Here is a 26,324-nt window from a genome sequence, read left to right on the forward strand (position 1 = left end):
AAATCTTTCACAGACAGGAACTACTCTAGACATGCACTAAGAATTTTATTATTTTAAACCTTGGGTTACACACAAAAAGCTTGCCTTTGTGTCTATAAAACAGAGATTATTGCAGTTGGCAGCATCTCCCACCCACTCCTTGAGTCTGGCTGAGCTCTGACTAGAGACATGATCAAGTGACAAATTACTGAAATACTGATACTTACAGTCAACAACTTTATATTCACTCAAAACACCATCAGGGCCGGCAGACAGCAAGAGAGCACTTCAGTCGTTGTAATCCCTGTTTCTTTTTTTGTAACCTCCACTGACGACTAACGATTTAAGAGTTCCGTGTTCACTTTGTTTTGTAAAGGCATTCTCTCTAAAACTTTGGTACAAATGAGTACATATAAATCTACCTCGGTCAGAGAATTTCTTTTCATAAAAACCTTTTTCACAGACCACCAAAACATCCCCTTCCAGCTCCTTGACTCCAGCTTAGACCTTCCATCAAAAATTCGAACTAGCATTCGGTCAAAATGTTTCGACTAAACCATCGTAAAGAGCTCACCCGCTTTCAAAAAGCTCAGAAGCACAAGACGAAGCAGAAAACCGGAAAGTGTCTTCACAGTGGTCTTTACCTTTAACCTCAATGAGTTTTCTTGAGTATTCTGGGTCACGGGATTACGACCCCAGTATCCGGCAATGAGTCTTGCCATTTCTGAACATGTCTTTCTTCCTCCCGTTCTCTGTCATATGTATGTGGTGGAGCTGTGTGGATGGCGCGTATGCGTGTGTGAGAGAGAGAGAGGGAAGAGCAAAAAGAAAAAAAAAGTGTGAACAATGTACAGCAGTAAAGGGTAACAGCGACCCAGGCAAATCTGTCAGATTCGGCACTCGACCTACTTTGTGCCCGAGCATACACATCAAGTTTCAAAGCTGGTAAGAAACTTTTTGAGCTTATGTTTGGTAGAAAGTGTTCCTACTGTCTTCAGTCCTTCTGTACTTTAATTCCTGCTCTGGTGCCAGCGAACTATTTAATCATAGTAAGTAGATGCTCTCACATGATGTATGTCAGATGCCCATACTGTTGGTTCATAACAGTTTTCGAAAGAAGTTTGTCATCATAAAGAAACCTAGTTCTTACCCATAGCCCTATAACCCAGCACTAACTCTTTACGTGTTATTTTATTTGTATCAATATTTTTCATGCTTTCGATTAATTGTTTGCTGGTTAAGTTTGCTTCTGGTGGCACAGAGCAGGTCAGACTGTGCTGCTGTCAGCTGTCATAACCAACACCAAAGACAGCACAACACAAGTCGGTGCAACCACGCCTAATGTATGTTTTATCTCGGTTATCGCCACAAGAACATATGTCCGCCATCGCGTAGAGAGACATCTCAGGTTACAAGGTTCAAAAGTTCAAAAGTTCGAAGTTCGCATCACGCAACTGCAGATGGTACAGTCCGTGATATTTTTATAGACACGCACATAATGCACATAATTTTTTTTCAGAGGCATTGCAAGGCAGGGCGGTGTGTCTGACCCAAGTGGTTTTATGTTAGTTGTTATCGCTGTGGTGCAGTATTGTTGATCACCCCCTTGAACCTCTCTCTTTCTTTTTTTTTTTTTTTTTGGTCTCTTTAAACACACATCTTCACCTCGCTCCCTCAGATTGTGTAAACAACTGCACTTATCAGCACATACACAGAGTGCATACACAGCCACAGCATTACAGTAACATAAATAATTCGGGATGAAAGGTTTCCATCAGTAGTCTAACTCTATAGAAGGATCCCAGCCACTGGGTTCAGGCGATCGGCAAATGACCCCTGACCTTCACAACGGCTATGTCAGTAAATCTGGGAAAGTTTAGGTGTAACTACCCACGGCTATTTCATTCGTTCTACAACGTGTGCTGCAAAACTACTGAACAGTTTTAGAAAAAAATACTACATCTCGTTCGGCACCTCGGCTGTTGGTTTTTGTGCTCCAGCTGTCTGCTCTCAGAACAAACATGACATAAATGGAACTCCCCCTGCTTTTGTGCACTGGCCTACAGGGTATATGAGTGCCTTCTTTCATCCTACCCTCCCCCCTTTCCGTCCCTTTTTAGTTTTTTGTCCTCCCTGAAGATCGTGTCTGTGATGGTTTGACATGGAAGGAAAAATTGATGAATAAGTTCATGCATTGGCAGGAAACTAGGGCTAGCTGTCTTCTGTTGGAGTGGTTGTGGCAGGACTGTCAACGATTACACTGAACACAGAGACTGTTTGCTTACCGTCACCCTGTAATTTTCACAACGAGACTCGAGGATCTGTGTGAACATGCAGGTGGGTAAGTGTTTCTCCACAGTTTGTTATTATCTTTCAAGCAATTACCGACATCGTTAGAGATGGACTAACGGCACTAGCTTGGCTGTTTTGTCCGGAATGCTTAAATTTTGTTTATGATTTGTTTAATGTTTGTCACTGTGGGACATTTTCACTAGGTCAGCCAAGAAATCATGCTCTCTGTCTCTCTACCCAAGATCCTGCAGGACTGCTTTATTGGAGTATTCCAGTTCTCACTTGCACGATCAACCACTCCCTGTCGACTGATGCTGTATCCTCGTGTCGTCTCACTGTCACCTGACCACCCGAGTTGGTTTCTTCTATCAGCTAGCGTTGACTTCTCGCAATGTCACGTATCAAACGAGAGAAATTTGGCAGACAGTCCTCTTTCATCTCTCGTCCCATCGTCTAGAATTCATCCCCCCCCCCCTTCTTGTTTTTCCAACTGTTTTAAGCCCATCTTAAAAACTCATCTGTTTAAGAAATTTCATGATCCATAATTTCTCATGCACTTTGTTTATATTTACCACAGTGTCTGCTGAAGTGTTTCTTGTTTGATTAATTGTCGGTTCTTTTGTTGCTTGTCTTGCATAGCATTCATCTCGCCTCCACACGGGAAAATGCGCTCATCTTTTTTAAACACCTTATTTTCTGAGTAGTCATGAACTTTGGCCGTTGCAATAATATTGTAACAGAGAGAAAGTAGACCTGGAGTAGAAGATGTTTAGTAAATATTTTTATTGTTCAGATCACTTCGTCCGCTCTGTCTGAAGTCGTGGGTCTGAAGGGACGGAGCGAAGCCATGGATCGGACCACCAAGCCTGGCCATTGCCCGAGCAAGCAAGAGAATAGGACCGAGGAGAGCGGCTCGAACTGTGCTCGTGCTGGCATCAAAAAGCACGCGCGATGTGGTGGACGTCGTCGTCAAGCAACGTCCTCAAGAACGTGCAGCGTGTGCGGGGACACAGCGTTTGCGCACAACTTCGGCGTCCTCACGTGCGAGACGTGCAAGGCCTTCTTCCGGCGAAACGCCATGAAAGAGGATGTGAGTTGCCTGCCCTTCAGTCACCAAGGGGTGTGAGGGTGAGGGTAAGGGTGCTAACAGAATGCCTAACGCCTAGAATGATTTTAAAATATTAGCAATGTATTCGATTTGAAATTTTCTCGCCTACCTCTCATTCAAAGTACCTAACCCCAGATCAACAAAACCAACAGCCCCTATAGCACGATGAACCAGTGGCATCAGAGGACAGTTACATACAGGTTCTTTTATCTCAAGTCCTCTCAGTGTCATATTTAGAGGAAAAGCTCTATATACACGCACAAATTTTTTTGTGTGTTACAGGGACTTCAAATAACTCAATTTTTACAACGGAACAAAATTAGTCAAAAACTAATTTGGAAGATAACGGGATAATGATCCAGCTTCCGTGTATCTGTTCAATCCAATCTGCATATGTGTGTTCAGTCCCTGCTGTGTTTGATGTACTCAGTATGTTAATTTAGTTTCTGTGTATGTGTTCAGTTTGTGTATTTTGCCCCATGTATGTATGTGTTTACTCCTGTGTTTATATATGTCAATCCAGTCTCTTCAATGCGTGTTTGACGGCAACTGCTCCATAGACGTCAGGTCCCGGCGCCTGTGTTCAGCCTGTCGCCTGAAGAAGTGTCTGGACATGGGCATGAAACGGCAACTGATCCTGGGTAAAGTATATCATGTCACGTGGTCAAGTACATCACTTGACTTTCGTGAAATACAACATTTTTGGTAAAAATACATCTTAAGTGCGGTGGCTACGGCACGCCATTAGTAATGATGAAAGGAAAGATTTTCCTAAGTTTTTTTCTCGTCGCATATTTAACGTGAGTTTGAGGAGAAAATGAAGATGGATTTCTGATTAGATAGCAGTTATGTCCTCTTTCATGATCCTCCTGCTCCCTTTCTAATTTGTTTCTTCCTTCTCTTTATCTTATGACACTAAGCTCTAGGTTTGTTCTCGTGCTTAACATCCAAATTTATGTTTTCAGATGAAGACAGGAAGAAAGCAAGGCGTTTGAGAAGGATGGGAATGAACAGTCAGAAGGAGCAAATGTCCGCTTCAGGACAGCTGCTGCCTGCCACGCCTGAGGAAGCCTGTCCCATCATACCAGATCATCACCATGTCACGCCATCATGCCACGCCATCATACCAGGTCACTTTTCCGATCAAATGCAATCATCCACTTCCACTTTCATCGAAGAGTTCTTCAAGCAAGCATTGCAGGACACGCAGCAAGGTGAAGACGACATAAGTCTTCTTCGAGTGTCCTTGACCCTGGAAAATCCCTCCATTTCGTCCTTCCTGTCATCCTCTGCTGTCGATGCCCATGTATCTTCCACCCCTGACCTCCAGCCCGAGGAACTGCAACAGCAGGTGCATGAAGTGACAGCAACGACATCACCAGTGGCATCGTCGTCGTATCCCGCTGGAGTGTTCCGGGGCTGGACGCACGAGTTTCGCCACGTGCCCCGGGAGCAGTTGCCATCAGACATGAAGCAGTACTGGATGCTGACGCGCGAGGAACGCTCACTGCTGACGCACCTAGCCACCGCGTATCAGGACGCCACGATGAACCGCGCGCCCCACGACGGCGCCGGCCGCTACGACAACGATGACGGCGACTACATATCATTAGAAGTCTGCATGCAGTTGCTGGAAAGACTGCTGCACCGAGGAGTGCAGTTCGCAAAGGCCGTTCCCGAGTTCCAGAAGCTTCCGCGTGAGGTGCAGATTGGATCGCTGAAGAGCTCCGCTCACTGTGCAACCATCATCGATCTCTCTGCCACCTACATCATCGAACGGCGGATCTGGGCCACGGAGCTTGGCGAGTTCCTTATTGACCGTCTGCCGTCCGTTCTCTTGGATGATGTCGCGAAGGAGGAGCTGGAAACCTTCAGCAGGACGCTCAAGGCGGTGGCTAAAAATGACGTCACCATCTACGCGCTGTTGCACGTGCTGGTGCTGCTGGATCCTCGCAACGGTCCAGTGGAGGGCAAGCAGCTGCTCAACGCTTGCCGCGACAGGTATTGGATCCTCCTGAAGCACTACCTTGAGGCTGAGTTCTCTTACCAGCATGCAGAAGACTACCTGATGGCCTTCATGGAGGGCCTGTACAGTCTCAGAAAGATTGCCTACACCGGATTCGCCTTCGTTGAGCGGTTTTCATCCTCGCTGAAACCATTGGCTGCAGAGATGCTGCAAGACTCAACGATCGAGTGACTCGGCAGAGAGTCTTGAACGTACAATTCCAGTGGACTGCTGTCTGGTCACGTGATACAGCTAAGCTCCAGCACTGGCGCGAGAAACCAAGCTCATCCGTTTTACTTTGCGCATGCGTGATGACCAATGTGCCAACGTTAATCAATCGTAGCTTCAAATAACTTTCAACTTAAAACTGTTTTGTATATATTGCTGTTGAAAACAACATGTTTATTCAAATTTAAGCGTCGATGACTATATTAGGCGGATGCCCACGATACAACGGGACTTGAAGCTGCTGAGACTTCTAAACTGGGGCTGAGAGAGAGGGAGAGAACAAGAGTTAGACAGGTGTCCACCCAGACAGACGTCAGGTGTGTTATGTTAATGGCAAGGGTTCGGTCCATCGTAGGCCGTTCCTTCGTTTGTTCACTCGATCGTTTGTTTGTTCGTTTGTTGAAGACTTGATGAATGATAGAGGATAACGATTGATGAGACATGGCTTTCATTCCCCCCTCCCCACTCTGGATATGCTTGTAAAAGGCAAGTATCTTCGCAAATAGACATAAAGACCAGAGACCTGACAGTTTTGTTTGCATAATTATTGTGTGAATAGCTGTGGCATGATGAAAGGAGAGGGCGGCATACGATCTGTGTCACTGTGTCATGAGCTAATGAGTATGGGTGTCATTCGACCTGCGGCATGATGAAATGAGAATGTGGTGACAAAAGAGAAAGAAGAGCTAAGTGAAGTGTATACTCAATGACTTCATGAATTCCGGATCGCTCTGTAATAAATGACAACTGCTTTTTGTGAGCATTACATGTTTACACGTGGATTTCTGTTGTTAAAGACTAACTTTGTAAAGGCATAATCAAAATATATTTTAATGTGTACATAAGGAAACGATCCAAGTGTATGTGCATAATATATTAAAACGACTTTGTCATATGATCACGATGTGTGTAGATTGTTGTAATGTTTGGACCAGATAAATCGAGACTGGCATGCTGCATGGACATGATGAACTGGGACTAGATGGTGTAAATATTGTGAGCGGACTCTAGCGTCCTGTCTGGACATGAGATGAACTTACTATGAGGGTGGAACATGCTTGCCTTGAATAAATCTTGAAACAGAAGTTGATTATCAAGTTTTTAAACACCATACAGGCTTAACTCGCTTGATCAGCTTGATCCGATATTCACTTATAATTATACATAATAGACAAAATACAGAATACAGGGCACGCAGACGAACACATTGAGGGGAAAGAGAAGTGATATTTGATGCACACCGAATGCTATATGCACTTTCTTCACAATAAAAATTTTTCCTTAATGAAAAGATCTATAATTTTGTTCAAATTTCACTTTTTATACATCTATCAAAGTACATTTCTTTAAAAATGAATGAGTTGAGCTCCTGTTGCCTATAGTTAATTTTTTTTTTAAATCAAGCTAAATGTTCTTTTATGTTTATATGTTGTAATGTCTGATTTTTGTACTTCTGATGGCGGCTGTGGTGTGAGCCCTCCATCAGTAACGTACGTATGTACATACATTTGTCATACCTCACCCATTTTTAAAAATAACTCCACAACATGAGTTCATAATCTACGACACGAATTTTTTTTACCAGATAATCACCAGCACTTTTACAGACCCTTGATTTAATTTTCATCCTCGACTGCAACAGTCTGTCGTCTGCTACGCTGGGCAAGAAGTGACCTACTTCTCTTCGACTCGTCAGAAACAGTCGATAAGTTTAAAATAGAAAACAGACCTTTCTCGTCACCATTCAGCCACTGACAAGAAAGCAAAACTTTTCGAAAAGGTTTTGCTCGGGTACTGGGTGCGAGGAGAGAATGGAGTATTCTTTTTCTTCTCCTCAAATATTTGCCCTCATCCACAGTAGTCATCGCTCTAGTTACCGCCCTCTTTGTCCGTGGGGGAAAACGTGGCTAAAAATAGACCGAAGTTGCTGTCCCAGCATGCATTAGTACCATAATGTCGGCGTTGTTGAAAGACGGCTTGCTCTTTGACGCCGATGTATAAAAGGTGGTTAAAAGAATATTAAACCATATTTCTATACCCGAGTTTAAGGAAGACCTCACCTCTGTACCTGTTTGTAAGTATGAACCGTAAGCCAACCTTTCCTGTGTGTGGTGCTGAATCGCTTCCATTGTTGTTTGGTACTGATACTGATCGCATTGATGTACCGTACTACTGTAGACGTGGTTATGTCGATGCTTTCCGCTTGTACAAGTTACCACACAGTCACGTTTGGATGCGCTGTGTGACATCTGTGGCCCTTGTGCACGAGCGGTCACAACACGTGCTACTGATGATTGACACTCGGCGAAGCTCGTTGCGAAGTAACTGTGTAGCTTGCAGTGTTGACTTAGGTGTCTTCCCTTTGTCTTCACTAATTTTTTATTTTAAAATACTGATCGATAACAGGGTTAATGAGCAGTAAGCATCAGAAGTAAGATGCATGCTTATTATCGATCGAGTTAGTAACTGCAGAGTGCTACACAACACATTCGTCATAAACGCAACCTCAGATATATCGAAGGTGCTGCAGTGTTGAAGTTCATGTCTTGTTAGAACTCCAAATTTGTCGTTAGAGCCAGCAGTTATATCATATGAATACTGCTTTTGGTGTTTGCATGAATTAACTTAATGTTGTGTTCAGGCCATTAACACTGACTGTCTGAACTACTCTACATTGCAGTCTTGTTGATGATTTAGCTTGTAAAATGAGTAGGGCATGTACCATGGAGTCCATTGAATCTGAGTTCTGTAACTCAGCATTAACTGTCTTTTATTGTGCTTTTATTATTATTATTTATGAACTCATTTTCTGAAGACATGTTTCTTTTCATTTTATATCTCTCACCAGCAAAACTGATGGTAAATGGAATTTTAAAAAAAATATCAGACTTTGGTTATTGTGCTTATGTGGAGAATAATATTTTTTACATTTTTTGTGCACTTTTAAAGTTACAACAATTTTACAGATACAGATAACTGCAAAGTGGTAGATACTTATGATGGTCACCCTTGAATTGTTCAGATCTATGCAAAGGGAGAGAAGTCAGAGTTGCCACTCTGGACGTACCACCGCCGCTGCCACCGCCTCTTCCTAGAATGCATGTGCAGCCCTTGCCCATGCCTGCACCACTTGATAGAGACCATGGCATGCCGTAAGTTGTTTCCCTTCAGTCACAATGATTAGTACTAGAAATTTTCAGCAACTCAGTAATGCATGTGATGTTAATTTGTTTTTACCACTTATGCCATTTACAAACATTGATAAAACTATTTATTAAGGCATGACACTTCTTAGCAGTTGTCATTTCTTCTCTATTCATGTTGCTAACCTGCATTCAGTTCTTCAAACCAATTATTTCTTTGTTACTTGTCATGGCTTTGCAGTGTGGGTAAATCTGTGAACCAATATAATTTTTTTCCTCAGGTAATGTGTAATTCTTCTGCTAGCCAGTGACCAATAAAATTTCCTAAATTTACTTGCCTGATGTTTTTACTGAGGTATGTCTGTTACAATATTCAAAGACAAAGGCACTTTAAGAAATGGTGAAAGGAAGTTCTGTGACTGTGGCACTAGTGCACTCAATATTTGATTAGAAGAACAAAGGCTTGGTCCAGTGACTGAAAACCTGTGTCTGTCTAACCAGCAGTGATAGGGCATATGATTTATGAGGGTAATGTAACAGATGTTACAGGCTGAGGGGACTGGGCTCTCCTTGATATTGTTAATGTTTTATTGTCGTGGTTCGATTTGGATAAAAGTGTTGGACCTTTTGCTGCTTTTTCTTCCTCTTCTGGTTTGCAACAGGATGGTATATATATATATAGTGTTATTTTGAAGTGCGAACTGTGTGGATCTATTGGCTGGATTCCTGTCTGCCTGCTTCACTCGCTTTGGCAATGACCTTGAGCTACATTGAGTAAACTGAAGTGATGATCACCCTTTTGCAGTTTCATGTGAAAGCATTTCTTCATATTCTCAAGATTACTCAGTATCGTCCCAGTATTGTCCAGATGTCACTAACCTAATTCTCTGGAGTTGGTATTGTTACATCTACAGTTATCCCCCTTTACTGTCCGAACACAGTGAGTCCTCGCATTGTTCTTTCCTCTACATCTTTGTTACTATTTTGTTCTACATCTTTGTATCAGCTCTTGTTCTCGTTATTTGGTTCCTCTTTGTGTTTTCTGTATTTTATTTTTCGTTTAGTGCAGTTTTTTAATTCTTTTATAGCTCATATGCTATTTGTTTGTTTTCCTGTCCCTTCTATGCTGTCCATGTTTCTTTCTTGTTCGTAAGCGCTAAGAGCATGCTCCTTAGGAGTGTGAGCATGCGCTTTACAAAGTTGCATTAATTATTATTATGTTGGAAGGAACCAGTTGAGCTCCAGCTTATGCATATCAGTCCATAGCTCCATGGACCAATTATAGCACCATCGCTATGACCACTACAATATGGAAACAATATGACTTGTTCTGGCTTGGAAATAGAAACTGTTGTTAGATTATCATTATAACAGGGATGAGTATAAAATGAAAGACATACAAAATTTTTTCACTATAATTATTGAGGACTGCTTTTTGCTTCCTGTATCAGCTGAGTCATGTATCAGTTCTTGTACAGGCTTTTATGCACTAGAAATATGATACATTTTGTTTTTAATCAGTTGATGCTTTTTTGAGTGGATATTCCTTATGCTGCCCACCAACATTTATCCCAGTCCAATTGTGCCTCTATGTTTATCACTGTCAACTTTAAAAAAAAAAAGCTACAAGTGATTGCAAGTCTGTAATTCTGTGTATCTCACTTCCAAAGTAACTAGTTAACTGTATTTGTTTTTATTATTGATGAATGAAACAAACCCTCAGCAGCAAGGACATCTTTGATCATAGATTTACATTAATCTTGCGTTCGATCTTTTTGCTGCTATGTGGTAAAGTGAACATTTTATTCTGTTGCATGTCTGGGGGCTCAGTTTGTCTGTGCCACTAGTGTTTGAGTTTGCTTAAGACTAAATAAACTTGTGAGCATGCATTACAACGTAAGAAACATGCTGGATCATAACAATAACAAAAATGGTCATAAACATTATTTTATGTTAATTTGCCATCAGTTTCTGTCAGAATAAAATCAGAACAAATCGTGTTAAATCATTGGCAAAATTATAAACATTCGTCAGTTATAAATATTTAGCAGAAAAATTTGTTTGGATATGTATGTGCTGTATAAATAAGGACATTTATACTCGTATACACTTTGGTGAAAGTGCCATATTTTGCCAAAAAAATATTTTAGAAAAATTTCGTCAGCTTTTCACTAAGCAAGTTATTTGTTAAATTGAAAGAAATCGTTGTGTGTGCTGCCTTATGACTGATAGTAGGATGCTTTTCTTGACTAAACAGCAGCTTGACATTTTCTTACCACCTCATCACCATAGGTAAAAGGGGAGGGGGGTAGGAGTCAGTGGTCCATGGGAAACTATGAACAGTCAGAAATAGTAATCTCCCTTGGCAAATTCCTCCTTTTTTTATATATAACTTCATGCTTCCTGTTAGGTCACGTCCACCTATATTACAGTTTGAGTGAATGTGACAAACACTTTCAGTCAAATTAATGATTTTCTTCATTTTTTTTTTTTTTTAACATTTTCAACATAGTAAAATATTTTACGACTGGTTTTATGGTTATCAAAATTTTGATCATTCCATTAAAAATTGATGTCTCATAAAATTTAAAAAACACAGGTTAATATTGAAAGTTATTTAACAGTCATCAGCAGTTTTATTTCCAGGCTATAGACACATTATATTTGCTTGATAATAACGTTGGTATCTATGTTGTGAGAATTTATCATCAAGCAGCAAACCCCATTCCACTCTGGCAGCCAGGTGCATCCTGAACTTTTGACTTCCCCCATTTCCCTTATGCTGTCTGAAACCCGACCACTCCTGTATCATTGAGCCAGTCCTGCCTACTTAATGTTCTTAATCCTAATCTTACATCATGGTCTGCCTGAAAGAAAGGTTAAATGACAACACTGTGAGTGAGAGAGAGAAGAGTAGGGGAGAGGTTGGGGCTGGTCAAGCAGAGGTTTGCAGCTCTTGTGTTTCTTGTGGCATTCTCATATTATCCTAATTTATGTAACCATGGCCCAGTGGGTATTGATTTTCTTCTTGCAAGACAAACTGGGAATGAAACAAAACAAGTCAAATGGTACTGACTAGAATAACAATGATGTTCACACCAGTTAAGGATGTTTGTGCAAATTCTTGCACATGGCACAAATGTGTATTTGCCTGTGTCCTGTGGTGTTTATAGATAAACAGATAAATAATTCTTTATAATAATGTTCAAAAGCATTTTAACCACATAAACTGCCATGAGCAAAATCCAACAAGATGCTTGTATAACTGTATTTTCAAGCACAACAACCAGAATCTGTACGCAACAATGCATCTTACAAGTAGAAGACTAAGAGGGTTATTGCAACAGTTTGGTCTGAAATGAAGCTGTTTGGTGACTGCTGTGTTTTAGAATACTTTTCTTCATGTACATTATTTGTTGAGTTCAAACCTCAGTGCAGGAATGTATCTCTTGCAACATCAATGCCTGACTGGCCAAACCCCATTATGTGCATCATTATAGGAAGATCATAAATGGCAACATTATTTGCACCTTTTATTATTTCCAGCTGGCTTCCCAAGTGTTCAAGGCCTGTTTCATACAGCTGAAGCTTTCTTTCCCAGCATCACCTCTCAGCCGTCCCCATGACGATATTAGCCTACATGCTTTAGAAAATTCTTTGTTCTCCTTTCTCTATAAGCGCAACGTCTATTCTGTCATTAACTCTTCTTGTCTCGAGTGAAATGGCAAGAAACCAGTATAGTGTCTTGGTGTTGATATTGAAAAGACTTTTAAGTCTTCTGGTTTCACCAAATCTAAGTGATTTCAATCTGTGCGCTATGTTGAAACACACATTAAAAAGTATTTAAATGTAAAAAAAAATTATGTATCCCTTTATGACTATCTTCAGTTAATGGTGCTGCAAGGTCCTTGACAAGTCCAGGCAAAGCTCTTTCAAGGAACCCACATGGTCTGAACTGGCATATCTACAGTGGAATTACCTCAATTTAATGGAATTTTGTCTTGGATGCAGATAAAGGGCTTGTCAAATAAGGCTAATAGCCCATAGTTGTTTTAGGAGACTGATTTATGGATTCTTTTTGCTTAGCTTCACGTATGTGTGCTGGGCAGACTTGGATTGCACAATCAGACCAAGGACTGCCATGGTAACCGTGTAATAGCGGTTAACCGACCACATTGGAGTCAAACAGGGAAGATACAGGCGTTCAAGAAAAGTTTGAGAAAAAAGTAAATATTGGCCGGGAGGATGCTAAGGTCAAACAAACAGATAGTTTGCTGTCAGAATTGTCAGTGTCTGACTGGAACAAGCATTATGAGGGGGCGGGGGGGACAGCAGTCCAGCAGGTATTGATGCACAACTTTGCATGCTATTGTCATCCCTTTAAAATGCTGTGAACAGTTTACCAGCAGAGCAGTTGTGTTTCCGTTAGGGCTTGGGGAATCAGTAGATTTCCTGGTGGTGGACAGCTGTGTTTAGCTTTAGCTTTGTACTTTACATCTACCTGCTCCCCCAAAAAAGGGTATGCTTCAAGCCTTTTTTCTTTTCTATTATTCATTTTTAATGTTGTAACCTAGACAGTGACCTTATTTTCAAAAAAATCATGCAGAATTTTTAAAACCGTAAGTCACAGGAAGCAAAGAATTTCTCTTTGCTTCAGTTTTTTAGCCAGTGTCAGACATGAACAGCTAGATATTTCCCTGAGATTGTTGACAGCAGCGATCCTTGCAGGACTGGTAGCTGCAGTTTGTTTTAAAGCTTCTCTGTCCTGATTCCCATGTGCCAGGCCACTGGGGCTTCAACATCTCCAGCTTTATTTCTTTCGGAGCCCCCTGTCAAGGAGCTGATGGTGAGGGATACTGGCAGTTTTTGCACTGTTATTTTGTTAAAATTTAAAGATCTGAACCTTCACATTCTGTAAGGTAAGATGTTTCATTACTCACATGGGACAGCCATTTATTTAAAGCACTGTAAAAGCTTTACTGCTGTTGACCCATGAGGGATGCCTCATTTAATAGGTTTTTTTGTGATTTCTTGTCGGATGCTAGGCATACCTATGTTTTCATAAACAGGAAGTTTCTAATCATCCCTTTTTCTCCAAACAATAGTTAGTCTTGATATGTGGGAAGTTATAAAGATGAGTTACTTTTTGGCTCTGGTCTTTGTTGTGCATCCTCTGTAGCAACAAGTATTGTGATTTGGGGAGTGCGCCTTTTGTCTGCAGGGAGTAAAAAAATTAGCTTCTCAAATGTGAATTAAGAAAGTGTCTTCTATCTTATGTAATTGACATGTCATATCTGGTGACTTAGTTTGCTTTTTTTTTTTTTAATCTTTTTGCCTGGGTATTTTGTTAAACTTCTTTGGCTGCCTTTTCCTAAACTTTTCCTGATTCACTAGACAGAAAACATCTTAAGTTTGGTTTGAAAATTTAAGTGCCTCATTTCTCATTCGAACAACATTCATTATTTCAAAATGTTCAAAATTTTTCTCACTTTGCATTTCATGAAATACATTTTGTTATTAAAAAGTAACAGTACCATTTATGCTGTTTGAAATGTAGGTCTCCTTCATGTAAACATAAAGTGAAGCTACGAAGTTGAGTGCTAGTTCTGAAGACCTTGTCAATAATAGAGAAAGCAATTTAAGCTATGCTCAGAAATTATGCAAACAGAAGAAGACCTTAAAATTTCCTTTGTATAAAAGAGATTAAAGGCATTCCCATTTTTTTTTTTTTTTAATATGCTCAACAAGGAAGAATAGCCAGCTGACCTGAAGAATAAAAGGCTGGAGGCTCACTGTATTTATCTGGGTTCTGCTTATTATCTTCACTAATGTATCAATGGATGCAGAACTGATCATAGTGTTATAAATAAAGAGCTTATGTAATGAGAGTTTAAAAACCTTGAACATAGAATTCAGAGCATCCATGGAAGATACATAAATGTATGACTAGACATTGCTTTGGCTTGGAATTTTATGTAAAAATGGTTCACCCTGAGTCATTCAGGCAACTTCATTTGACCCATGATATTGCGTTACACCGAGTACCAGTTCAAGTATGGTTAAAAAGATAAAGGTGATGGTCGTTCCCTAAACTTCTAGGTCATTAGGAAGAGAGGTGTTGGGGCCCTCACTTTTGTCAGGGCCAGCTCATCTCCCTTCCCACCTCACCTTCCCCAACATTCTGTGGAATCAGATACCAGTTCCCAACAGCTAGGTCAACTGGGGGAAGGTTACTGCGACACACAGGTATCAAACCAGTGCACCTCTCGATTCAGATGCCTGCCAGTGCTCTAACCACTAGCCTGAGTGTGAAGTTGAGTCCAAGGAGGCTAATGTGTCCGACTTGGATAATTAGCATCATCAGGTCCTGTTTCTAGGTCGCAAGGCTTGAAATGCCAGATTTCCGAGTGACAAAGATAATTTGCATGAGAGTATCAAAGCATCAATCTGTTACATGTCAACATTTCAGTGCTCAGCTTCTGAAGTTTTCTTTACAGTTACCTAAACACGTTTGCAACTAATTCCCGATAGTTTGGCAGAGAGGAACACACAAAAAACGAATTGAAAATTGTGAACATGGGAGCTACAGATGCAGAGAACAAGCAAACTGCACAACAGTGAGCCAGGAGTATCTGCTCAATTGACAGGAACTGCAAATCTATCGTGGTCCATGAGTGACGCAGACAAGGAAGTACATCAGGTCACACACCCGGCAACCAATGCACACAACTTGTTTCACCATCTTCATCAGTTAGATGCTCCATTTTATTTCCATTTTTTGCCAAACTGCTTCACTTATTTTGAATTAGTCTTAAAAATCAAATATGAAGTTAGCTAGGGCTTTGAAGACATGTGTTTTAAAAGAAAGTTTCTCAAAAAGGTAAGCTTTTGCATATACTTTTGTAGTTATTTGAATCTGTTATTAACTCTTGCCACTATTCACAGTGATGGGCAGCTGATAAATTGCTGCATCAAAATGTGGATTTCATTGTGTTTATTCAAGAGAGTCTTTTCAAGGATTCCTTAGACTTCAGGCACCAACTATCTTGATATAGAAGCCATGATCTGACTAAGGCTTTGATTTGCACGTAGGCATCACATGCTAGCAGGCTTGAACAGAAAGTTTCAACTTGGTTTATTGTAAAAGATAAGGCCATCGCTTGAAACCAGCTTAATACATTTGTCTGCCCTGTTTTAGAAAATGAAATTATTTTCTTGCTATTCCCTATAGCACCTCTTACAGATCATTGATGCCAAGTAAATTCACTAACATTCACAGTATGCATAAAGTAAATGCCAGTTAAGAAGTGTTAGTGTTATTGCTAGCTTTGTAAAATTGGTTAGCAAGCTTTGTTGAAGTAGAGTTCAATCCTTCCCTGTAGAATGTAGCTTCAGTATATAAATATTTAAATTAAAATTTCTCAATAATACTTAATGTTTAATGAGTGGTGATTAACCTGGAACTCTCTAGAGTTAGTTTTTGGACTGCTAAGTTAAACAAAAAATCTGTTATGTGGTCGGAGGGGGGGGGGTGGTGTAGAAATCAAGTTCTCAATGCACACCACAGAGCTTTGTTGTGTTCATTTTACCATGGAAAAAAATTATGGATCTTAAAATTCAGGGAACACCCTTGATAGGGAAAGAGCTTGCTAGCATATTGCATTGTCTTGGTTTCATTTATGTGACAGGTTTGCCTTCAGCTAAAACTCCGGGGTGAGGGAGAGGCTGTTTATTTACATAGGTTTGTACAGCCGTCTGTGTATGGATGTGACTGTTGTGTTCTAACTGCTAACCCATTTATAGTGCAACAAGCAGTCACTGGCATGGAGTTAGGACATAGTTGGTATGTACCTGGTGTCATGGAGATACCTACTGGAGGATTGAGACTTGGTGATTACTACTTGGATTGGTGAACCGGTGTCAGGAAAAGCAGCAGAGATGGGTATCCAGGGATGTTGTACACACCACGAGGGTGGTGTTTACCATTGTAGTTGAGATAACCTTGCACTTGTGTCTCAGCAGTATTTCTGTGAGGACGGGGGCGCTGCATGCTGTGATGTACTGACGGCGAAAGTCAAATGGCGATATTTCGATGCAGATGGCGCGCGTTTATCCGAAGCAATACGGTACAGGCTGTGGCACTTAGGCTCATTCCCCGCCGCCTGATTAGCGTAGGTTCCGCTCCAAGGAAGTTCTGCTCGCGAAAACAGCGACCCTGCTGTGCAATCGCCGTTTCCTGCGCGCTCTTCCCTCGCCGCAGCTCGCCTATATCGACTTTATCGATCCTGCCGCGTAGGGCAAAGGTCACTCGAAAAAATCGAAAAGAACGAACGATTTTGTGTCCCGCGCCGTGGCCAACGGGAGGAAGCGAGCCTTGGAGACTATGGCCGCCAACCGCCCTCGTGCGTTGTTGATCACTTTTGAGTTAGGGGTAAGGGTAGAAAGCAGCAACCTCTCTCTCTCTCCCACCCCACCACCGCTCCCCACCTGTTTTCTTCCTTGCCACCCACCCACCTATACCGCCATCTCTCTCTCTGCTCATTTTCCGGCACACCGGCAGACGGCCATGAGACGGTGCATCAAGCGGTGGTCGTCCAGTCGTGCACTGCTTGGACACGCACAGGGGGACGGTAGTAGTGCAGCGTGCACGCCAGCGGCCGACTCGCCCAGCCCGTTGACACACGCGCGCGCGTGCGTGCGTGCACGCATATCTTTTTGCTGGCAAAAGCTGCACGGCCGGCACACAGCATCCACTGGCGTGTTTGGTTTGGTTTCGATCGTGCAGCAGACGACGAGAATGAAGGGAGCAGCGTGCTTGCACCGCCATGTACTGTGTACCCACGCGAGCGCGTGCGCACTCCAGCGCGGGGCCGGCGACTTTCCACTGCGTGCGTGCGGCTAAAAATAGGCTCTGACCTCTCGATAGCACACGTGTATCGGTGTGTACGTGCGTGTAACCTTCGCGAAGGCGGTGGCACAGCAAAAGGTGGTGTAGTGGGGGGGTCGGAGGTAGGTGGGCCCCGGAGGAGAAGCCTAGGAGGCTGGGGGCTGCGCGCCGCTTGTGTCTTTGCCAAGACTGCTGTATACAGGCACGACCTGGCGCCCTGCACACTGCCGAGATGCAGGAGTGAGCGAAAGTGAAGAGGGGACCCCGAGTGTTGACCAGAGGAGAGAGAGACTGACACAGCTTGTGCTTCCCCCAGTTTCACCAGCCTTGTTCAGATTGGATCAATCTGTCGCCTGGCCTGTCACCCTTTGCCACCACTCTCCCTCCCTTCTCTCCGCCGCACCCTTCCTCATCATATTCCTTGCTGCCGTTAAAACGTCGGTAACATTTTTAAACGAGAAAACCGTAGCTGTAAACAGCGGGTCCCACAACAACACACGGTCAGTGTGTGTGTGACGGGAGATGGCGAGGCGATGACCGCTCCGTCTTGACGAGGGAAGATCTGCAACTCGCCAAGGGACCAACCAGCCACCTCGCATGTGGACAGTCGCGTGCGTGTCCGGCACATGTTGTGGTCACCGCCGTCTGCTGCTGCTCCAGTGCTGCACGCGCAACTAACAGTGAACCCGCGGCTTTTGTTTTTGTTTTCATTTTTTTTTTAACCTCGGCCTGCTGTTTTTCGGGGTGGAGCTACGGGCGCAGATGACCACACCTTCTGCAGGTCTCACGCCGGTGTACGAGTGACTGTACACCAAGGCCGCGCGTCAGCGGGACACGGAGGATCATCGCTCCGCTCGTCAGGAGACGTAACCGATATACGCCTGAGTTTGGGTTCACCGCCACATTCAGCATTACGTCCCCTGCTTCGCCATAGGTGCAAGTGTGAGACACTAAATTTTGCACTAGTTGCAAGCAGTGTGGCATTTTTCTTCCACTGCAGACCTGTCATCTGCACGTTTAACATTAACACAGCCAGTACTTCACCATTCTCTACGGGGTGAGGTTTGCAAGTTTGTGTTTATACAGCCTCCGGCGTTTGTTGTGACGGCAAGTGGTGGAGGAAAGGCAGTTCGATCGCCTCCGGTCAGTGAAGATTGTGATCGCAATTCCACAAGTCGTGTTCACAGCTTTCACAACACGCAGGTCTTGACAGTACAACTCGTCCACCGCCAACACCCTCCTCCTCCCCTTCCCCCCCACAAAAAAAAAAAAAAATTCAGTACGAGAGCACTGCTGTGTCGCCAGTCCCCGAAGTACAGGTGTCAGTGGCGAGAGGGGTCGTCTCAAAGGACCTACACCAGTCTCGTTCTGCGCTCGTGTCCAAGAACATTGCTTGTGTCGCTCGTGCGAGCTGTCACCGTAAACCATGAACATGAGCATGAACAGCATGGGTATGAACGCTCCGGTGCCAGGGCCCCCCGGGCCGGGTCCAGGGCCTGGCCCTGCTCCGCCACCTCCGGATCCATTCTACTCATCTCCGTTTTCTTCCTTCTACAGGAGACCTACTCCCTACATGGGCCAGCCGGACTACCGCATACACGAGCTCAACAAGCGCCTGCAGCAACGCAATGAGGTGAGAAAGTGTGTCACGGACGACCAGCCTCCCGCCTGTGTGTGTACTCGAGTGTGTAGTGTGTGTACGCGTGCGTGTAGTATGTGTGTACCCCACTGTTTGTGTTTCCTGTGTATTATGTAACGTGTACAGCTATGTAATGTGTATGGCCGAGTAATGCGTAGCTGTGTTGTGTAATCTACAGTGTCACGTGTTTGTACATGGTGTATATGTTGTTACATGGTGTGTGTCTGCCATCATCATCATCACCACCACCACCAATCTTTTTCAGGAAAACCATTGTGATGGTCGTGTGTCGCTTGGTTTTGCTTCCTACTCCCGCAGCATGGCCATGATGCCTCCCGAGCCGTGTCCGTGCATGTAACGCACTAGGCGGCTGTTACACACTGTGCTCGTGTAGCTTGGAACTGTGTCAGTGTGTCTGTAATGTGCGTGGTGTGAAGTTCACAGGGCAGTGACTGCTGTTACTGTGTCAGTGTTCGTGTAGCCATTGTCTCCATGTGACGTGTAGTATACTACTGCTGTCCATGTGACGTGTAGTGTATTACTGTTGTCCGTGTGACGTGTAGACGTGTAGTATACTACCGCTGTCCATGTGATGTGTAGCGTATTACTGCTGTCCATGTGTGTGTGGAGTATTACTGCTGTCCATGTAACGTGTAGCATTACTGCTGTCCATGTGACGTGTAGCATTACTGCTGTCCATGTGACGTACAGTATACTACTGCTGTCCCTGTGTGTGGAGTATTACTGCTGTCCATGTGACGTGTAGACGTGTAGTATATTACTGCTGTCCATGTGTGTGGAGTGTTACTGCTGTGTGTGCCCCCCGGGGCACTGTGACTGGGAGGTGTTACCAACTTAACTGTGTCAGTGTATGCTTGCTGTTTTCTACAGCTTCTCGTAGCTCCCGGCTGGCGAGTACAGTGGAACCTCGGTTAACGAACTTAATCCGTTCTGGAAAGCTGTTCGTTATCCGAAATGTTCGTTATCCGAAACAATTTTTTCCATAAGAAATAAAGGAAATAGATTTAATTGGTTCCCAGCCTGTTGACTCGCTAATATTTGAAAGTTACAGGCTATATAGGTATTTGTTTTAATGAGAACAGTTATAATGCAATATAAATGGAGTTAAATAAACATAAAAACATTAACGAAGTAATTTAAACATCAGAAAACTTGCCGTTTTGACAGAGTGGTTGGAAGCAGGTGTGGGGAGGAAGGGGTGGAATTACTGATTCCCCCTCCATGAGCACACGTGACATTATAAAATCGGGGGGGGGACTTCCCTTTTCTGTAGCTTTGAGGTTAAAGGACAAAACTTGTCCAGTGTCTATTGCTTCTGCCTTTTTTTGTAAAACTCTTCGATAATACGACATCACATATCCGACAGACGCATGCCACCTTCATACTTTGAAATCATTTCCGTTTACAGTTCAATTGTTGGCCGCTTCCCTGTCATTACCTCACTACTAATAATTGCTCTTAATCTTCTTTGGAGCCATGATTGAGGATTATCTTATTAAAATAAAGCACAACAATCACTAAATAAGAAGGATGCGCATAGATAAGGATCGACTGATCATAACTGTGTCTCGAGCGCGAATGATGACATGCTGGTCGGTCACGTGTGGTTCACGTGGCTGTTCGTTATCCGAAATTTTGTTCGCTATCCGAGACAAACTTTTAACGAAATTTTTGTTCGTTAACCGAAATGTTCGCTATCCGAGGCGTTCGCTAACCGAGGTTCCACTGTATTTGAATCCAGTTTTTATCAGTCCCTAACCTCCAATGATTCCTTCAATCCTCCCCCCAGTGTTGAGAAGTAGCTTTAGTCTCGTTTGTAAAATGTTTGCGCGCACACACGGTCCTCACCAGTTCTTGTAAACGCGAACTAGTCCGGTTCTAGTCGACACTGCTCCTTTTCATAAAGGTATTTTAAGAATTTTAAAACTCGTTACCTTTGGCTTTGGCACTTGCTTAAAAACTTAACAGTGCCAAGAGATGTCTGCGGCAGTTCTTTCAAAACAACAACAAAAGTCTGAAATAGTCTGACCATATTTAATGAATTTGACGGTTGAAGAAAATGTTAGTAACAGAACCTACAACCATCGAGCGCACCTGACTCGATTAACCAGGTCACTACAGATTTTCCCAACAATCGGGTGCCCACATGCTCGAGAGGGTAAGGGGGATCTCCCGATGGACGTGGATTGAATCTTTGTTGCGGACGTTCAGTTTCTAGTCACCTGTTTCCTCCCAGCTGGGTCGTGGGGTCGGCACAGGTAGCTAGGAGCAGCTGTGCGTGAAGGCCCAGGGACGGGAGGTGATGACTGAAAGATAATTCCAGTGTGGCCATGTTTAGGTGCAGTGAGGAATCGGTGAGTGGTACCGGTAGGAGTTTGCATCCACCCAACGGGTTAACATGTAAACTGCTTGCGTTAATGGGAAATATTTGCAGTTCTAAAGGGGTGGGTTTATTAAATTTTGTATTCATAATGTAAACTTGAAGCAGTTTGGCATCTCACCCTTCCTGGTGCCTAGACATCAAGCAGATCATGGCGTCGTCGTGCCGGTTGGCAGGGAGGTGGGATTGGGGTGGGAGGAGGAGGTGGTGTTTCCTACTGCACCCCGCAGGTCACATTTTCGCTTCGATGACCTCTGTGAACTGAGTACGTCAGCGGCCTCGGTGCCGCCCCGCGCTGTCCACGCCCAGGCATGCGCGGTAGGTCACGTGGTCCGTCACGTTGTCCGGGTCTTTTCATTGTCACGCACGCGGGGGAGGTGGGGGGAGACGAATAGATGTAAGAAAGGGGGGGAGAGGAGAGGTGTATAAACTGATGGTGTAGGCGCGAAAAACGTTATCTGCCAGCCCAGGTAGTGTTTCTATATTGCCAAGTGCGTTTTTGTTTGTTGTGTTGGGTTTTTTCCTGGTTACTGTAACGTGACAAAAGGGAGTTAAGTGGTAGAAATAATAAATGTTGAGGTGTTTGTTTCACATGAACGACCTGCTGCCAGCAGACTTCACAGCTTTTGTGATGTTCGATAAATAAGACAGCCAGTAGACAACATCTTGCTCAAAGTCGACTGCAGCAGAGCGCTCATCACCCTACTCTGCATCTTGGCAAGAGGATAACGAGAGAGGTTGGAGATGTGGGGGTAGCGGGTGGCTGGAGCGGCCAGGCTTGCTAGGCGGAAAACGTCAGCGAGTGACGTGCGCCCACCTGAGGGCGTGCTGCCTCCATCGCAGTCCACCTTACATTAGGAGGGCCGTGTGACGTTACGAGCCCACCTGCAGTCTCCGACACAAAAGCCCACGTGTCAGTGTGCATTGGTAGCTTTTTCCATACCAACAAATGCCCAGAAATTTCCGAGGGTGTAGAGAACAGAGACTGGACTTGATGTAGAGCCTAGCATAACTGAGGGCCGCGCGGTGCAGACAAGGATGCAGCATGCACGTCCAGTAGCAGCCGCGTTCTGAGCGCGCGTGGGCGCACTTGCATGCTGCTTTTCTTTAGTCGTCGGAGGACTTGCAGCTGTTAACTGGAAACAGCACAAAACCACATTGCTTGTGATATTACATCGCGAAGAGGGTCCTGGGCGAACGATTCTGACAACATCATTATTGGGATTGATGTATATATGCCGAGTAAACAACATGTAGAGAAAGAAGAGGGTTCCCTAAACGAGATGGGAACAGAGGAGACCCGGTCATCATGGTATTGGTGACAAGTTCTCAACCGCTGCGACTCTGGGCCATCCTGAACAATAAAAAAGGGGGGGGGGATTTGTAAAATGTTTAAATCGTAATTGGAATGACGTCTGAGTGAAGACAGAAAGCCACGGTTGAGGTGACTTACATCGGTAACAAAAGCTGCGCAGTCTTGTCCTCCTTGACTTCAGATAATGCGACACTACGTGCAGTGGAGCAGGGAGAGGTCGGGGGAGTGGGGTAGGGTGGTGCTGGGCCGCGTGCGATGCGAATAAAAAGTGAACGAGAAAGGGCGAGATAGCGACCGGCCCAAACACGCTTGTCGCCGGCGACTTGGCTAGGGTCAACAGGGTCACGGCGCGCCGTGCACGGAACGGGGTCAGGGGTCGTGCTGTGCGTGCGCGCGCTTGTGTGTGTGTGAGAGAGAAAGAGCCTTAAAAAAAGATTCACAGACGGAGAAGTGCATAAATGAAAGATATTGTCACTTGTCGGTAACAAAGTGAAGGTCGCACCTCTGCTAGGTGAGATCGCAGGCTAACACACCAGCCGGGTGTTCATAAACCGTCAGTGTGTTGCTGTGCTTGTGTTATGATCCACTGTTCACAGACACCAACCCTGTAGGTCTCCATCAGGTCACAGCGCAGTTAACACCAAGCCTGTAGGTCTCAATTAGGTCACAGCGCAGTTAACACGAACCCTGTGGGTCTCCATCAGGTCACAGCGCAGTTAAAACCAACCCTGTAGGTCGTCATCAGGTCACAGAACGTGAACCCTGTAGGTCGTCATCAGGTCACAGAACGTGAACCCTGTAGGTCTCCATCAGGTCACACGGGGCTTTCCACCCACACGGGCGTTGGCCGAGGTGTGTTGGTGCTGCATGTCTTCAGTTCGGGACAACAGCTTTCGTAAGGGGAATGATGATAATATTTATACGCACGTCCCTCCCTTCCGTAATGGGGGAGTTAACACAAAAACCTTCTGTTCATCCGATCAGCACGAGCACTCGAGTGTATGTGTGGTTTGGGCGGGGAGGAGGACTTTTGGAGCTGGAGCAGGAAAAGTTGGGGGCTTAATGGCCTTTTGAAGTGGTTTTGTCAGATCTGATTGAGTATATGTAATATACTCATATGTAATATGTTTGAAATACAGCGTGGATCCAGAGTAGGTTTTTTTTTTTTTTGTGTGGAAATGCCGGAGAATGTACGAATACACAGAAAGAATCAAAATAGGTTTGCATCTCGAGGTCAGCCTGGGGGTTACCATACAAACCCTGTTGATGTTCGCTGGTGTGTTTGAAGCGGTGGGTTGGGTGTGGTTAGCGGTGGCAGGTGCTGATGGTGAATGTCTGTATGTAGTTGTAGTCGTCGCATCTGCGTTTATTATGACGAGGTGGTACATTTTCTTTCACGAGAAATAATTTTGAGGACCAGTGACTGCTTTTTCAAGACTCTTTATTCCGAGTTTACAAAAGCCTGATTTTTAACTGGGGCGGAGGTTATAGTGTGTGTGGAGTGAAGTCTAATCACCTGGGTATGACGTCACTAGAGTAGAGTGAGAAGGCCGCGGCCATTGCGAGAGCATCTTCTCACACGTAGGTAGAGTGTTGCCATGGCAGCGACCCCGCACAAGTGATGATACGGTTTGACCCCTTCGCGAGAAGCAGTCGCCACAGTCGATGCGCAGGTTGCCAAGGTACTAGAGTTACTTCAGCGTTTGGGTGTCGGTAGTTGGTAATTAAGTCACCCAGGGTATTCCAGAGTAATTAGCACTCCTCGGCGTGGCACTTCATGTGATGAAGTAGTCGGGCGTTCAAGTCGAATTGTGAAATGACTGGCATGCGACATGACAGTGATGGACGCGCGAAACAAGCGAAGAACATTCTATCAGTGGACACGGAACATGGCGCACGTGCATGTGTTCAGCTGCAGTCCAACAATCGATGCGATGGCAACGAGCTATAAATAGCTTTGACATCATTCCATTGCGGGGAAGGGATGAAGGACTCGAGCCGCCCGCTCTGCTCCTTTTACTCGCGATTCTGTTCGTGTGCGCGCGAGAGAGATGACTGTCTGGAGGGAGGAGAGAAATTTAATTGTGTAGGGGACATCAGCTTGGACCATCCCTCTTGTTGGATTTTTTTAACCCTCTAGATTTTTGCAGACTTGTAACTACAACGTGGGTAGGTGGAGGGTTTGCTCTGTCTAGACCCGATGCTGCACAACTTGAGGGAGGGGGACAGTAGGCAGCTTGTAGCGTCACGTGACTAGTGGTTAGTCATTGCCCCCTCCCGTCTTCCCAGTGTCAGTGCGCACAGTAACCCACGTCAAGTGGTTACTTTGGTCTTACCAACTTGTCTTCGTTGACTTCAAACCCTCCCGTCCCCCGACGGTCAGTTCCAGGGGAGTGTTGGGTGTGCGCGAGACGGGAGTTGAACCATGACTGTACAAGTCTCAATGAATTTGGTAGCATCATTTACCATTGTGCTGGTAGGTCGTCTCATGCTGTACGTCCAAACGCGTTGCGGAGTGGAAATAAGTCACGTGACTAACTGACGCACACCGCGTTCTAGCTAACAAGTGGCCTGAACTCCAGAAGTGATATCGTAAGATGAAGATTAGGAAGAAGTCTGTAGACCTCCCCCATCCCCGCCGCCCGAACCTTTCAGTAGTTTACCTGTTTATGGTGTTGTAGTCGTAGAAGACATCAGATTAAGTCACAGTTCCGACTGGAGGGAATGTACACCTCTCCGTGGCGCACAGCTCGCCACCGCGTGTTACGGAGCGCAAGACAGTGACGTACGCGTGTAGTGGGGCGTGAGTCAAGTTCTCCACAAGTGTAGCGAGGGGGCGAGACGCACTGCACTCCGCTGTTGTCGGGAACAGCGACATGCTGCACGCCGTGTGTTGTGCAGCGTGACGTCGGTGACGTAACATCCCACAATCCAGCTGGGACGTCGTGACCCCCTTGCACCCCTACCCCTCCTTGCCCACTTTTGTGAGGCCGGTCATGTTTGTGTGTTGGAGGTTTACTGCCAACCTTCCTCGGTGTACTCCATGCCTGTCGCGCGTCAGCACGAAGCACACTCGCACGCGGCGCTCACAACAGCGCCTCCTAGCCGCGAGTTCCCATACTTCTCTCTCTCCTCCACCCTCCCCACCCCGTGACACCCCTGACCTCCCAGTACCCACCCCCCACCAACACTCATTTCGCTGGCTCCACCAACAGACACGCAAGCAAAATTAGGGACGCACCCCACCTCTCCCACCCAGCCTTCAGAGGTGGCGGGAGGGATTGAGACCGGTGAGTAGCCGATGCTGCAGCGTCTTAAGCTGTCTTC

General features: G+C 44.7%; 2 protein-coding genes across 9 annotated transcripts in view; both read left to right on the plus strand.

Moving 5' to 3' along the window:
* Window positions 1-712: 712 nt before the first annotated feature.
* On the plus strand, window positions 713-6,697 carry LOC112564064 (vitamin D3 receptor-like). 4 transcript variants are annotated; one of them, XM_025238637.1, is made up of 5 exons: window positions 713-924; window positions 2,181-2,316; window positions 3,065-3,361; window positions 3,903-4,020; window positions 4,345-6,697. In XM_025238637.1, exons 2-5 carry the CDS (start codon window positions 2,311-2,313, stop codon window positions 5,574-5,576), a joined length of 1,653 nt encoding a protein of 550 aa, XP_025094422.1. In that variant the 5' UTR covers window positions 713-924; window positions 2,181-2,310; the 3' UTR covers window positions 5,577-6,697. The 4 variants fall into 4 exon arrangements, with proteins under 4 accessions (XP_025094422.1, XP_025094425.1, XP_025094424.1 ...); XM_025238640.1 differs by lacking the exon at window positions 713-924 and adding an exon at window positions 2,475-2,625 and having other exon boundaries at window positions 968-2,316; XM_025238639.1 differs by lacking the exon at window positions 713-924 and having other exon boundaries at window positions 968-2,625.
* Window positions 6,698-7,514: 817 nt separating this feature from the next.
* Window positions 7,515-26,324, plus strand: part of LOC112563543 (LIM domain-binding protein 2-like) — a 37,077-nt gene continuing 18,267 nt past the window's right edge. The window contains exons 1-3 of one of the 5 annotated variants that reach the window (XM_025237578.1): window positions 7,515-7,616; window positions 8,635-8,764; window positions 19,200-19,275. In XM_025237578.1, the coding sequence (XP_025093363.1) occupies window positions 8,709-8,764; window positions 19,200-19,275 (132 nt within the window). In that variant the 5' untranslated portion in view covers window positions 7,515-7,616; window positions 8,635-8,708. Of the gene's footprint in view, window positions 7,687-8,634; window positions 8,765-15,261; window positions 15,636-16,384; window positions 19,276-26,324 lie in introns of those variants that run through there. The other 4 variants (XM_025237577.1, XM_025237579.1, XM_025237580.1 and 1 more) reach the window with 4 other exon arrangements.

Source organism: Pomacea canaliculata, linkage group LG5, assembly GCF_003073045.1.
Source record: "Pomacea canaliculata isolate SZHN2017 linkage group LG5, ASM307304v1, whole genome shotgun sequence".
Classification (NCBI taxonomy): Eukaryota; Metazoa; Mollusca; class Gastropoda; order Architaenioglossa; family Ampullariidae; genus Pomacea; species Pomacea canaliculata.